Source organism: Haliotis cracherodii, unplaced genomic scaffold, assembly GCF_022045235.1.
Source record: "Haliotis cracherodii isolate W230 unplaced genomic scaffold, xgHalCrac1.p SCAF_2, whole genome shotgun sequence".
In the NCBI taxonomy this organism is placed as follows: Eukaryota; Metazoa; Mollusca; class Gastropoda; order Lepetellida; family Haliotidae; genus Haliotis; species Haliotis cracherodii.
Genome location: NW_027266275.1, coordinates 79,572,869 through 79,588,271, shown reverse-complemented (window position 1 = coordinate 79,588,271; position 15,403 = coordinate 79,572,869). Strand labels below are relative to the sequence as shown.

Here is a 15,403-nt window from a genome sequence, read left to right as displayed (position 1 = left end):
AATGATGTTTTGGCTTTGAAAAAAAAGACAAAGATTGAGATTGGAAGCAGAGAAAGACAGAGAAATTCGGTTTAGAGACATGGAAGCAGACAAAGAGAGAATTTCGGCTGAAAGAAATTGAAGGTGAGAATGAAAAAGAGAAATTGAGAATTGAGGCTGAGAATGAAACATTGATACTGGAAGCTGAAAAGAAAAGGCTAAAAGCTTGAATTACAGAATGAACAGTCTCTCAGTACCCCAGCAGGTGATGGATGTTTTTATCTTTCCAAGCAGATTAGACTTGTTCTGCCCTTCTCTGAATATGTTGAGAAGTGTTTCTTACTTTTTGAAAAGATTGCTAACAGTTTGAAATAACCTCAACACCAGTGGACCATGTTGTTGCAAAGTGTATTTTGGGGGAAATCTCAGGAAGTTTATTCTGCATTACCTGTTGATAGGAGTTCTGATTATCAGACTGCTAAAGGTAAAGTTTTGAAGGCTTATGAATTGGTTCCTGAAGCTTACAGGCAAATGTTTAGGTCTGTTAAGGAAAAGGAATGACTCTACTTTTGCTGAATTACAAAGGTAGCGTTTTTACAACCCCAACCTTGACCAACCCAGGTGTACTTCAAAGGGTTAATGGTGATTTTTAAAGTTTGAGGCATTTGGTTTTGCTGAAGGATTTTAAGCAGTGTGTCAATGGACATTCGGATATATCTTGATGAGCAGCAAGTGGATCAGTTACACAAAGCTGACACAATGGCTGATGATTATTCGCTAACTCACAGGGGTTGTTTTAAGCAGTCAGGGTTACAAATCAGGAAAGGATAGCTCACCCCCTCCCAGATCAAGTTCTGACAAGTCTGGTTCTGAGTTTGTTGACAAAAAATCAAGTTCTACTCCATTTGGTTCTGAAAATACTTCTGGATTTTCGTCAGAACCTACGTGTAGGGTATGGTTCGAAAAGTCACGATTATATTTGCACGTGGGGATAGTTCGAGGCTGTTAGGCCGAGAACTTGCTCCACGTGCAAAAATAATCGTGACTTTGAGGACCATATCCAACTTAAAACAAAGTTCCATTCAAAATACATGTTAAACCAATGTCCACCCAATATGCGCGTGCATATATATTGGAGGGTCGTTCTTGTTTATGCCGAATCGATAGGAACTGCGCGCATGAACGCGCAAAAGTTCGTCTTATAAGAGCGCGGAAAAGCACGTGCGATTTCTCATTTAGCTTTCAGTCTTTGTACTTGATTAACATGGGAGATTCCGATTCCGATTCCGATATTCATTTCATTACAAAAAATCATTATACGAGCTCGTACCAGGCAGAACTTAACTCAGATTTTGAAAGATTTATTAATACTGATATTGAAATATTTGACGTGGCAGTACCAGATTTTGATGTTGGTAAAAGTGATATCTTGGAATGAGATGAGTTCTCTGGAAATGATACAGATTTGGTGGAACTCTCTGAACAAGTAGAAGGAAGTATTTCCCTGGCCATACCAATTCCCATTACTACTCATACCACTGATGACGCAGACAGTATTTCCGGAAATAACGCAGGTCCTATTCCTAACCGTTTTGACAATCCTGTGCCAGAGCATGATCTTCAAAGTCTTTGTAATTCGGCTTATTCTCAGAACACAGAAAACAAGAGTAGGACGGCCCTCAACGTCTTCCAAGCGTGGGTCAAGGAAAGACAATTCCGTGGGTTACGTGATGACGTCTTGTTAAACCCCGACATTATTGCCCTTTCGCATCGTGAAACAGACCTTAATAAAATCTCTCATGCGTTTCTTGGTGGACGTACGAAACCAAAAGGGTGAAGAATATCGGGGAAATACGTTATATGAACTGATTGCGTCATTGCAATACTATCACCGAAGACATGATATCGAGATTAACGTTTTTACGAGTCTCCTTATTTCAAGGGAATGAGAAACGTCTTGGATGCTCGCATGAAGTCATTAGCTAAGCAGGGTATTGGCATTAAGAAAAGACAGGCAAATGTTGTTTCTGTTGATCAAGAGGATCTACTGTCGGAGAAGGGTATCCTCGGCGAGGATACGCCTCAAAAGTTGCTAGACACTTTGGTCTATCTCATTGGCATAAACTATGCACTTCGAGCTGGAGACGAACACAGGAATCTACGTGTGGGCCCCAATTCTCAATTTCAAATAACAGAAGATTCAAGTGGGGTCACGTATTTAAAATATACTGAGGACATTTCTAAGACAAACAAAGGCGGCTTAAAAAGTCGAAAATGTTCAAGGAAGACCATTCGAGTGTCAGAGAACGTTGAACTACCACAGCGATGTCCAGTTCGACTATACCGCAAATACATGTCTCTGAGGTAAGTTTTTAGGCAATAGAATTGATTTTAAAACAGTTTGTTGCAGTCAACTTGTTTATTATGTGGTTTGCAATGGATCTGCATGTGAAAAAATTACAACTTTTTCTCTTAAATAATGAATCTTTACTTAATTTATGTGGTATGAATCCCGATTTCAAATTCTTATAATTTTTGACTGCAATGTATATTTCAGACCCAACAAAGGTAAATGCAACGCATATTACCTCCGACCACTGCACTATGTCAAGGAATGTGTCTGGTATGCCAATGTTCCCGTCGGGAAGCAGCCGTTACGTGAAACAGTTTCCAAACTCTTCAAGCAAGCTGGTATTGAAGGATATTTCACTAATCATTCACTGCGAGCAACGGCAGCTACTAGACTGTACGATTCCGGCCTGGACGAGCAATTGATAGCCGATCGCACTGGACACAGATCTCTGGCTATCCGTAGCTACAAGGTATTTGTATTCACTGGCGTTTCTAGATGTTTCGTATGGATCTCAAGTCTTGTGAAATCCTAAAAATTGAATGTTCTCCTATTATTCTCAATATCAACTTTTTAAAGTTTGACTGAAATACCTAATCATAAATGCTCTGTCTGCCTAGGGTTTTAATATTTTTATGTTTCTAATGAGTAATTTCTAATTGTAAATTTACAGAAGCTTTATCCAAAATATTCCTCTTTTCAAATATGGGGGAAAATAAAGAAATTAAGGTAATCTGAAACAGACTTTAAATTGATGCAAATGTAGTTTTGTAGCACATTTGTTTACTGTTTAAAATAATGCTTCATTATTGGCTGCTAATATCAATGTTGCGATAAATGGGTAAGTTAAATTTCTTCTTTTTTTTTATCGCCTTACCTATTATTTAAAACTTACTCCCATATGCATATATCATTAGATGTACATAGCCAAACCAGGGTTCATGCCATAACCTTTAAAGTACTTTCTCTCATCCTAACATAAAGATAACTTAAATAAAGATTCGACATTTTTCTCCTGGGAAACGTCGTTACATTTTTAAATAACTTTATGATTCCTAACTTCAGTCCCATTCTCATAAAACCGCTCGGTTTGATAATATTTGCCTTTATATTTTATTAATTTTTTGGAGTCTCCCCAATATATTGACTGTCATCTGGGTCAGCTTTGTTCCTGTCAGGGGACAGGTCACTGACGTCATGGTGTCCCCCGTGATTATAGTCTATTTCACACATTTAGGTGCACTAATGAATAATTATCTCACGTTAAGCTGTAAACATGCATTTCTAACATAGTGACATTAAACTAGATGATAACCGATGTTATTTAATGTGATATTTGTTACAATCTTTACTGTATGAACAAAGTACGATTTATCATTTGACATCGTCCAACATGCATTCTAAACTCACACAACACTTTTGGTTACAGAGAACATCTGCACAGATGGAGGGCCGAGTAGATGGAGTTATTCAGAGAAAACCGAGAGCCTCTGCAACTGTGACATCTGCCGCCTCGGGTCCCGCTATCGCAACTTCGAAAACGTTGGTATCTACCGCCCCTGCTGATGCTACATCGGCTGAGACAATGTTGACACCTACAGCGGTTCTGGATGAAACGTCAACTCTCACAGTAACTGAAACAACTACAGCCGAGAGTGCAGCAAAAAAATCCATGAAACTCGTTTTACCAGATGGGGCAACTTTGTCGTTGTCTATCTGAAATAAATTTAACTTCTAATGTGTCTCCGTTTCATTTACCTCAGAAGAGGACAGAAATCATGGTAGTATAGTGTTAACACAAAGACAGGACGGTTCGTGTATTTGGCATTAAGCGCTTATTATACAAACAGAATTTCAGCTATATCACGGCGGCATGTTCATTGCAGAAGAAAAGCCTGCCAAACTATTGTGTTTATGTGTTGCAGTGAAACGTGCGAACGTCGACTGGCATATGCAAACCAATGGTGAGCGTAGTTCCTTAACTAATTGGGAGGGTGCGTTTCTACGTTTTGTCTATCAAAGATCACAAACACGGTTCGACTGACATGATCGGCTAATGATGTTTAAAGTACTGGAGGGTGCACATTAGTTGTAAACTATGGAGAGTTTATCTGCAATACACCGACTACTGGAGGTTTACAGCATGAATGCGCACGACCCAGTTCACACAAACATTCATGTGACTTTGTTTTAATTGTAGATATTGCCGCATGACTGGGCATATCGTTTCTGAGTGAAAAAGAACTTGTCATTCTTCTCCTTATGCTTTTGTGAATGTCAAGTCACAGCCTTCTTGTTGTTCGGCTTATGAGGAGTGAGCTGTGGTAGACCAGTCTGTCGTTGTGAGTGAGTGAGTGAGTATGTTTTTTTACGCCGCTTTTAGCAATATTCCCACAATATCACGGCGGGGGACAGCAGAAATGGGCTTCACACATTGTACCCATGTCGGGAATCGAACCCGGGTCTTCGGCGTGACGAGCGAACGCTTTAACCACTAGGCTACCCGACCGCACTGTCTGTCGTTGTGAGAGAGCAGGACTTACCTTCTGTTAGTGAAGGCTTTGTGTCAGCTAAAGGTGACAGTTCCAATGTTAAATCCATTACCGTTTTGAGGGATACTGGTGCTCTTCAAACTCTGATTTTGGATGGTATTTTGCCACTTTCTGAGGAGTCATCAGAAAACTCTGAGGTTTTGTTAGAGGGTTTATGTGCTTGTACCAGTGCACCTCGCCACTTTGTGAATTTGAAGACAGATTTGGTGTCTGGGTTGGTCAAGGTTGGGGTTGTAGAAACTCTACCAGTAAAAGGTGTAGATGTGCTCATTGTTATGAAGATGTTTGGCTGATTCTATTATTTGTCTTGAGCCTAGCACTTCGGAGAGTTCTGAAAATCTTGAAAATGAAATTCCATGTATTTTTCCTTCGTGTGTTGTAAATCGTGCTATGGCTAAGCAAAGTTCTTTTGAGAATGAGTGAGTGAGTTTGGTTTAACGCCGCTTTTAACAGTATTCCAGTTATATCAAGGCGTGTCAGCTTAATGTGGGAGGAAAGCCCGAAATGATGCAGGTCTCATACGTTTACCACTTCGGTGAAACCCACGAGCACGGGTATGGTGCTGACAAACCTAGAAACATAATCGGGGCGAACCGGGATTCGAACCCACAATCATAGGTTTCTGGCGTGTCCAAGGGACGCAACTCTGCACAGCGAATCGCAGCGCCTTAGACGACTGGGCAACCCGTGCCCCCGAGAATGATTCCAGGTACGATTTGGTTGGCACTTTTATGGATCATTCATGATGAGGAAATGGAGGCTGTCGGATGTACCTGCTGATAATGAATGAGAGGTTTTCCATCAAACTGTTCTTTCAAATTCGTATCGAAAGCATGTTTTGAGTTTGGCACATGAAACTCCTTCGGCAGGTCATTTGGGTGTAAAGAAAACAAAATTCTATCCAATTCATTTTGGCCTAATTTGCGGCATGATGTGGCTGAATTTGATAAAACATGCCATGTGTGTCAAAAAATATGGCTCAAGTTATTATTAAGGCATTGGTAAAGTTCTTCTCCATTGTTGGTTTGCCTAAAACTATAGTCAGATGTTTTCCAACAAGTTATACACCAGTTAGGTACAAACATATCACCAATAGCATATTTAGATCCTTCAGGTGGAAAGTACACAACACCAAAAAACAAACCATTTTCTTTATCCTTTGCTGACATATGATCACATTTATTCTGTTCATATAATTGTGAATATTTTTGAAATATTTTATTGACCGTTTTTTTTTACACTGTATTACAAAGACGTCAATCATCATCTGATCCAAACTGTATGTCACCGTTACATACAGGCTTGGTATTTCCATCAATACCTGGGGTGGCGGAGATGCCACACGGAGGAAGATCTTCAACAGAAATAGATTCATAGTCTGGGGTCTTATTGTCAACATGCATATCAATTGTTGTAATCGTAAAATGAACAGATTTATTATCAATATGACAAACAAGGTGATTAAATTCCTGTTGACGGGGGGCGGTCGGGTAGCCTAGTGGTTAAAGTGTTAGCTCGTCACACCGAAGTCCCGGGCTCGATTCCCGACATGGGTACAATGTGTGAAGCCCATTTCTGGTGCCCCCCGCCGTGATTTTGCTGGAATATTGCTAAAAGCGGCGTAAAACCTCACTCACTCACTCACCTGTTGACGGATGCAAGTCATAGCCCCACCAATCACTGAGGAGAACACTAGACTGAGTATTGTGTATCGTTCGCATTTGTATTGTTTGTTCATAGCGATCAGCAGGCGTGGTTGTAAACTGAACACGTGGATTCTCAGCATGGTTCACACAAGGTCTTGATGCATTTGGATGAGAAGGGTCAGAAATAGGTTTGCTACCTACACATTGATGAGAGACATCAGTAGGTAGGTCTAAACTGGATATGTCACACTTGGATACTGTTTTATGAGAAGGGTCAGAAATAGGTTTGCTACCTACAAATTGACGAGAGACATCAGTAGGTAGGTCTAAACTGGATATGTCACACATGGATCCTGTTTTATGAGAAGGGTCAGAAATAGGTTTGCTACCTACAAATTGATGAGAGACATCAGTAGGTAGGTCTAAACTGGATATGTCACACATGGATCCTGTTTTATGAGAAGGGTCAGAAATAGGTTTGCTACCTACAAATTGACGAGAGACATCAGTAGGTAGGTCTAAACTGGATATGTCACACATGGATCCTGTTTTATGCCCTCGAACGTCTCTTGAGGATCACACCGCACGTGTTGTCGGCCTATTGGCAATTCTGGGGATTGCGTGCGTGTCTATTAGCACGGGGGTGGTGGGGTAGCCTAGTGGTGTAAACGTTCGCTCTTTACTCGGAAGCCTGGGGATCGATTCCCTACATGTGTACAATGTGTCAATCCCATTTCTGGTGTTACCAGCCATGGTATTAAAGCAGAGTAATCTCACACTCACTCACTCTCTTTCCTAACGTGGTTATGGTGCTGACAAATTCGAATCCTGACACGGCTTATATTCCGCTTAAATCTATTTAGATTATTTCTGTCGTATAAATCAAAGAAACGAATGGCCATATTAAGTTTCGCGTCAGCACATAATGTGAACCAAGTGCTTCATTGAATGGCTGTTATAGTCGATGAATACAAGATATTGTTCTTGAGTTGAATTGGTTTATTAAAACTGAATGGAATGAACAGGAATTTGATGGTCACACTGCCTTTGGATAATGAATAAACGCTATAGATTCTTCACCATACATTCCTCATAAATAACCTCAGTGTTTATCAACATATTTCAGATATAACAGATCTGGTTTCTTTGCAAACTTGAGTACTGATATCAATCTTCAAATATTTCTACAGAGTCACGGTAAGTGAGAGAACAGCTGAATATATATTGCATGTACTCGATTATGTGGAAAATACTTCTGGAAGTTACTAGTGCCTACACAAAAAATAGTCCTCTGCACTGGATTTCTAAACATGTTTAAGCAATTTATTATTATTATTATTAATATTATGTACATATTAAAATGTGTAATGCAGAAAAGAGGGTTTGGGTGACCCTGGCACAGTCAGGCTGGTTGGGCTCATTATCAGCTCAGGACCCTTGCCCCCTCTACACGCAACCCAGACAGCGAATGGGACTTCTTCCAGGAAGCACTGCCTAGTTGAACCCTCCCAGAACTTTTCGGAGAATGGGGAGACTCCCCAACACTGCAGCCTTCTGCATTACCAGATCTTTCTGTGTTAATAAATGTAAATAAATCGATACTTTTTCAGTTAATAATGATATTCTTTTACACCATGTCCGGTGTCTGTATTATCGCATCGTCTATATTGTCTGACACAGTATTACAAATAACAGTGACAAAGCCCTTTCCACATTCATAAGAAATCTCTGCCAAAAGCAGAACCGATTGCACGATTCCGACCATAGCATGAGCCTGGCACCCTTCACAAACATGCCAAAACAAATCAATTGTTCACCTGAGAAAAAACCGGGACCATATGGTACAAGTGAAAAGTGGGAATTACATCGGACATAATTGTAGTCACTGGTGCGTCCACATGTCTACTATAAAACATTTTGAAAACCTTACTGAGGCCTTGAATGTTGTAAACTTGATGAAACAACTTTTCAGGATAGGCTGCATAACACTCTTTGAAATCTTCGGAGGAAAGACATGCACAATTATATTTCAAAAGCTGTGAAATGTAGAAACCAAAGGCTAGAGCCGCTGGAATATTGCTTGACAAGGGGGAAAGTTGACAATTGGAAAGTCTTGTTTTTGTGTAACTCTGAATCCTTATACCTAGATCTCAATATGAAACAGACGAGGCGGTCTCACTGGGCTCCTGTATGTCTAGTTCAGGTGGGTAAATCAGTGGAAGGGAATTGACTTTTTCATGGTTATTGAACGATATCAGACCATCGGCATACCTGAAGCCAACTTTTAAGTTAAACTGCGGCATGGTATCTCAGTGAGCTAGCACTATAAATCGGCATCAGTCTGGACTAGTACAAGCAGCTACACATGCACGTGCATGCACGTCGCTATATAAGTGCAATAATCTTGGACGCGACGTTAAACCCAATTTCACCTCACCTCACCTTAAATGTCCCAAAAGTCCAACATTTCACATTTTGTTTTCTCAGAAAACTTCAAATGGCATATAAAATCCTTCTACCGATTGTGGTTTATCTGCGAGACAGGGATTTGGTGGTACATATTGCTAAACTCAATATATCTCTCTTTGTGCTGATTTTAAGGAGCTTTGGAATCCAGTACAAAATAGGAATGGACAGGTCTTCAGGTGTCAAGTCAAGTCTATTGCAGAGTTCGTCCTCCGTTAACATGCTAGTGCTGGCCATACATGTTGGTTTCCCACTTATACCAAGTTCTTTGCTCAAACAAATAATGTAGTGATGCTTACATATAACGGTTTTCCTATTTGATGCCTTTTCAGTTGGAAGGACTGCAAACTGTGTAGGCATACTTTGGATAACAGCTGGCTCGGATAGAATGGGTTTATTCCAAATTTCCTCTTTTTTATCAGTTTGAGCGTTCTTTTATGACAACATCGCGCACTGACTAAATCCACATGGAAGAACTTTAACAGGTTCCTCTTCTCTTTTGGCCCATATTTGGCATGTGCTTTGACAGCATTCATAATCATTTTAAAGTTCTGATCCAAATTGATATGATGCTTCTCATGATGTTTTGTTCCATATTTGAATATCTGACGAAGGTTGGTATTGTCAATAATATAGTCACCTGTGATTATATTGCATACAGATTGGTAGCAGTGTGATGAGCCTACAACAAGTAGTGGACTTTAACATCATGAGCTGCAAAGTCTATGTTCTCCTAAAATTAAACAACTGGAACCCCTTCAACAGTACCAGAAGATTCATGCACTGGGGCGTTACTGCATATCAATTGGTGTGATGTATTATCAGTATGACAAACACTGTGATTATGGTCCTGTTGGCTGATGCGAGTCACATCAACACCAACCATTTGTAATGTTGTTTCAGCAGGTGTGGTCGGAAACTGAACACGTGGATTCGCAGCATGCACTCAAAGTCTTGGTGCATGTGGATGAGAAGGGTCAGAATCAGAGTTGCTACTTACAAGTGTATGAGGGACATCAGCAGAAAGGTCTACATGGTGCAGTAATAAGCCTTTCAAGGATTTCATGGTATTGTTTAAAAGCAGAGTAAACTCGCACTCACTCACTCTCTTAACTTATATGGTTATAATGCTGATAAATTCGGATCCTGTCGCGGCTTATGCTTTTGTCCTTGTACAATTATCATACATTGTATGATCGAAACCGGATCTTCGGCGTGACGAGCGAACGCTTTAACCACTAGGCTACCCCATCGCCCCTTGTCTAAATAACAGAATATACATTCTTACCTTACTCATGTCTGTCTCTTCAGTTCATCATTACATTGTAATTTCGATACGTAACATAGCCAGTTCTCTCTCTCTCTCTCTCTCTCTCTCTCTCTCTCTCTCTCTCTCTCTCTCTCTCTCTCTCTCTCTCTCTCTCTCTCTCTCTCTCTCTCTCTCTCTCTCTCGTCATTGACCCAGGTTTCTTATGGTACTCATGGAACAGAAGATTTTCAAGTTGAGGGTCATCTGTTCTCAATATCAATATGACTTCCATTAGAGTCCAAAACTGACTGCCATCGTCGTCCCATGGAAGCAATCAGATCCCGAAGTGTGGCCTGAATTCTGTGGTTGATGTGCCACACTCTTTGACACCATTGACGTGCTTAGCAGGTCCGTCCTGCACACAACAACTAAATCCCTTACCATCATAAACAACTAGCATAAAAAAGATAATAACAAAAGAATTTCATAACAACCTTATTTTAAATAACCTTGCATTTTAAATAACCAAAACTAATTATAGGAGTAATTATGACGGAACGTTGGTCAACATAACGTTGTCATGGTGATGTGAATTAACCCTCAAGACACATCACAAAATAGGTAGGTCATACAGGTGTCACCAAAGTAGCTATTTGATCTCGAATCGGTCTTCTTTATAATGTCCACCACGTGGACATTGTAGGGCATGTTAATAGCATAATAAGCAAACCCCACACCATGCATAGTAAAAGTACTCGGACGCGACCTAAATGTCATCAGTTTGGTTGTAGTATTTCCTGACAATTTCAGTTTGATCAGATGCTTTCCATTAACATAGTACAGGGCCTGTTCTATTGCATTAAGGAACATTCCCCGCAGGTTTCCGACAGAATGTAGTATCCGTCTGTCTGTGTCATCATAGGAGGCGGAAATCAAATCCGTCTCAAATAGGGTTACATAATAGATTCTTCTGGATTTTGTATTCACTGCGATGTGTGAAGCAGTTTTGTATGGTTCCTTTTGACGAGTGAGAATCTTGTACTGTTGCCCGTCTCTCTTCATTCTGCTGAGCCCCATGCCGAATACAACGAAGACATAGTCTGCATCTTCATCAGCAGCCATACAGGTGGCACAAACACCCGTCTTAATCAGCGACCTTTGGGAGTCATCTAAATGATAGGATGCAATGGAGCAATTTGCGCTTGTTGCGAGTAGAATAAGTCGAGCCTGTGGCATATAGGCAACAGCTTGCATGTTGGTGTCTTCTATGTGAGAGTACCTTACCATCGAGTTGTTGTGAAGGAGAAACTGATGCACGAAGTGCTTCTCATTTGATCCCTGTGGAAACACCAGGAGACGAGCAACTTGGTCCTTTGGGGCTTCCCCTGTAGCTGCAAACACTAGAATGTAAGATGAGTGAGTGGGTTGGACAATATTGAACATTCTTAACCATAAGGGAAGCCGGAAAGATGATATCAACTGTTGTGAAGTGTTCTTGGCAAATACAAGTTTTCTATACATATCTCGGCTTTTCATTGGTCGCTCGTTCTACTTTTCATTCGTTCGTTCTTTCAGTACTTTGTACTTTGTATAACTACTTCTTGGTAAAACCCACGAAAACACGAGTCAAAACCAAGATCAGTAGATCCTAGCATGGCTACAGATGAAGCCTCTGTGCCCATTTTATGCAAACATAAGATACTAGACTAGTATATCATTGAACGGTTAACATTAGACCTACATGTTCTTTTAATTGATCAATTTCACGAGGTTAATAATGTTTGCCGTTACTGTCAAATTTGCAAGTAAACTTTGATCCCACAACATACAATCTTATTTTACTCCGACACGGCATTACTATATGACGACACCTCCATGGAAGGGTCGCGTCAGGTGACCCTTGAGCGACATTTGACCGCTAAATCGCACTGGGGGATGAGTGGGTTCTTCAGCCAGATTTGGAACTTTCTATCTTAGCCAAAGAAAACACGCAGGACACGAATATGCATGAGACGGAGTTCAGAAACGAAAGGTGTATGAAATATCTACAATACAGTAAAATACGGTTATAACGAACACGCTTATAACGAACTGACGGATATAACGAACTTACTTTTTTGGTCCCGACTATTTGCTGTACTTAAGCTGCATATATGCTTATAACGAACTACGGTTATAACGAACTAAAATTAGTAGTCCCTTTGAGTTCGTTATAACCGTAGTTTACTGTATGTACATTCGGGAAAGGGTTGTTTTTCGTTTTCGAGATACAGATATAGAATTTGAGATATCTGATTTTGAATGTTTCGATTCTGTAAATTACAATGCCTTGAGAAATAATTGTTCCATTATTAGAAATAGAATGGCTTTGTTGACTGACATTGTAAATGATGGTGCCATGACTGATATTCCGGCACTAAAAGGAAGGTCAACGTTTGCCGAGTATGGGATGGTGCCTTGTTTGTAATTTGTGTAGCTATTTTTATTCAAAGTGTGCACTTGCTCCATAGTTGGGCTGTTGTTTTTCTTTGCTAGGCCCGTATGCCATCTGTCGCACGTTGCTTCTTCTAATATCGTTTTTCCTGAGTAAACAGTGACTGAGTGAGTGGGTATAACGCCGCTTTGGCCAGCATTCCTGTTATATCATGGCGTGTCGGCTTAATGTGGGAGGAAAGCCACAAGTGATGCAGGTTTCATACGTTTACCCTTTTGGCGAAACCCACGAGCACGGGTTTCGTGCTGACAAACCTAAAAACATAATCGGGGCGAACCGGGATTCGATCCCACGATCATAGGTTTCTGACGTGCACAAGGGACGCAACTCTGCACAGCGGAGTAAACACACAAGGGTGACAAATGATGTGGAGGATGTAGCCTGACAGAGCTGACAATAACAAGAACAAGAGACCAAGATTGGGGCCATCCCTGAGTGCCCTCTCCAATTGTTTAAGGTTTAAGGCAAACCAACGAAGCATGTTGATTAGTAAATCAGTAGCTTCATTTATTTTTGATACGACCTCTAAGCTTGTAACACAAGTGGCATGGTTAAGCTACCGTTCCTAGCGGGCATAACCCCAAGGTAACTTCATACCATCATCTCACCATCATCTCAATAACTGGAACCACACACTGTAATTACAGACTGCCACAAGAACCTTCTTGTTACAGGTTTCACCCCATCATTACTTTGTCATCTTTGTTTGATGTGTGGTTCTTGTTCATCTGTGTATCGGCAACACTTATAATAAATAATAATAATAATAATAATAATAATATTCCTTTCCACATCCAATAGAAATCTCTGCATAAAGCAGAGTCGATTGTACAATTCTGACTATATCATGAGCATGTGTTTATGAATCACTATCAAATAGTAATGATACCAGGTGTTCGCGAAAAGGGGAGCGTATCCTGCCCCACCGGTGGCAACCGTCACAAACACATGAAAAGGCAAGTCAATTTTTCACCTGAAAAAAACACGGGAACATATGGTACAAACCAAAATAGGGAATTGCATCGGACATCATTTTCTAATTAGAACAAATTTTAATTACCAAGAGATTTCAAATGTACTGACATCTCTGACATGTTTTAGAAGTTTAGAAGAGCAAGAAGTAGCTCTGAAACGTCGTGACAAAGAATAAAAATGGCTATCGATAAAGAGTGTCATGTATTCATTCAAATGCACTGTATTTTACATCCATGTTGCCTACCTTGAACACAACGTGCTGCCTTTCTTCTGCTCTGAATCAACGTGGAAAACTTGGAACAAGAACTATTGCTGAGTTGGCTGTGTTCCTGTTGAGAGTATTTTTTTCAAGTTTAGTTAGTGAGTGAGTTAATTGTTCCACCCCTTGAACTGTATTTTAGTTATATCACAGCGTGTCAGGTAAATCTGGGAGGATGTCTCCTAGGTCTTAGACGTTTACAACTTTAGTGAAACTCTTTGTAGCTTTGTAGCTGTGCCCTATCTAATTGCTTGATAAACGTACTGACATCTGTACCAAAATGTCGCATTGGAAGTATAAAGAAGTTGAAATCCATGAGTCAGAATAAAGAAAAACAATGTAAGGCCTAATCAACAATTTACTCATCTCTCTTCTCTGATTAGACACATTTCTAGACATCGCAGTTTCGAAATATTTAATGCAGTTTTTCATAACATGTGAAAATCGCATATACACCTGCAGTGAATTCCGTTTAATCTAGACAATGTGTCCGACTTAACGACACGGTATATTTTATTTTGTACCTACGTATAGGTATATTTTTCCGTACCTCTAGGTGTTATTTTACATCTCAAAAGATTTCTTTCCTAAATGACTGTAGGTTTAGGTTGATCTGTATGCTCCTTACCAGATGTAAAGGTAGTGATGTTTCTCCGATCAAAGACGTATTTTGCATACTGGTCTCCGTTACAGTACATTTCAGATGTAGTTCTGAAAACAAACAAGACGGCAGTCCAGGAAACCTTCTACAGAACTCCATGCACATGAGTGGGCCAAAGGGTTTCCTGTCCTGTTGTAGGTTGTCAGCGAGTCCAACGTTTGGATTGAAGAGACTCAGTGTGAGCATGATACAGAAGCTGTAGTCGACACAAAACGGCATGTCACCTCTCTTCAGGCACAAAGAGTCACCTTCTTCCTTCGGACACAAAGAGTCACCTTCTTCCTTCCGACACAAAGAGTCACCTTCCGCTTCGGGCACAAATCGCCTTCTTTCTTTTAACACGAAATATCGTCTTCTTTCTTCAGATACAAAGCGTCTCCTTTCGTGTTGTCAGGGAAACACCCACTTAGCTTATTGACCTAATTCACTATTAAAGATTTACTGTGTCTATTGAAATCTCAGTTTTCCCATCTAAATATACCAGCGGTATTGAAATATGATGTATTGTTGTAGTAACGTCCTGATGGCTGTCAGCTCTACTGTATTATTCACAAGGCTGCTGAACTCGCCACGAACATATCCGACTTCCATACATGACCGGATAGTATGCATAGAATATACCGACATAAGAAAGATACAAGTTGTTTTCCCGTTTATCATATAATGCTCTAGAAATATATGCAACCAAAATAACATGCATATGTAACAAATGGAGGCACTCTGGCGGTGTGGGTTCGAATACTGGACGAGACTCAACCCCAATAAAGTACGA

At 40.3% G+C, this 15,403-nt stretch overlaps 1 protein-coding gene across 1 annotated transcript; it reads left to right on the top strand.

Annotated features, from left to right (window-relative positions):
- The first annotated feature begins 1,822 nt into the window (after window positions 1-1,822).
- LOC139467816 (uncharacterized protein KIAA1958-like) lies at window positions 1,823-4,049 on the top strand. The gene is made up of 3 exons (XM_071249320.1): window positions 1,823-2,343; window positions 2,537-2,801; window positions 3,759-4,049. Exons 1-3 carry the CDS (start codon window positions 1,925-1,927, stop codon window positions 4,047-4,049), a joined length of 975 nt encoding a protein of 324 aa, XP_071105421.1. The 5' UTR covers window positions 1,823-1,924.
- Window positions 4,050-15,403: the final 11,354 nt, after the last annotated feature.

Bases quoted from the DNA above. Each gene is read 5' to 3' on its own strand.
- LOC139467816 (XM_071249320.1), top strand. From the start codon at position 1,925: ATGAGAAACGTCTTGGATGCTCGCATGAAGTCATTAGCTAAGCAGGGT. The intron at 2,344-2,536 runs GTAAGTTTTTAG...TGTATATTTCAG, and splicing joins CGCAAATACATGTCTCTGAG to ACCCAACAAAGGTAAATGCA. The intron at 2,802-3,758 runs GTATTTGTATTC...TTTTGGTTACAG, and splicing joins TGGCTATCCGTAGCTACAAG to AGAACATCTGCACAGATGGA.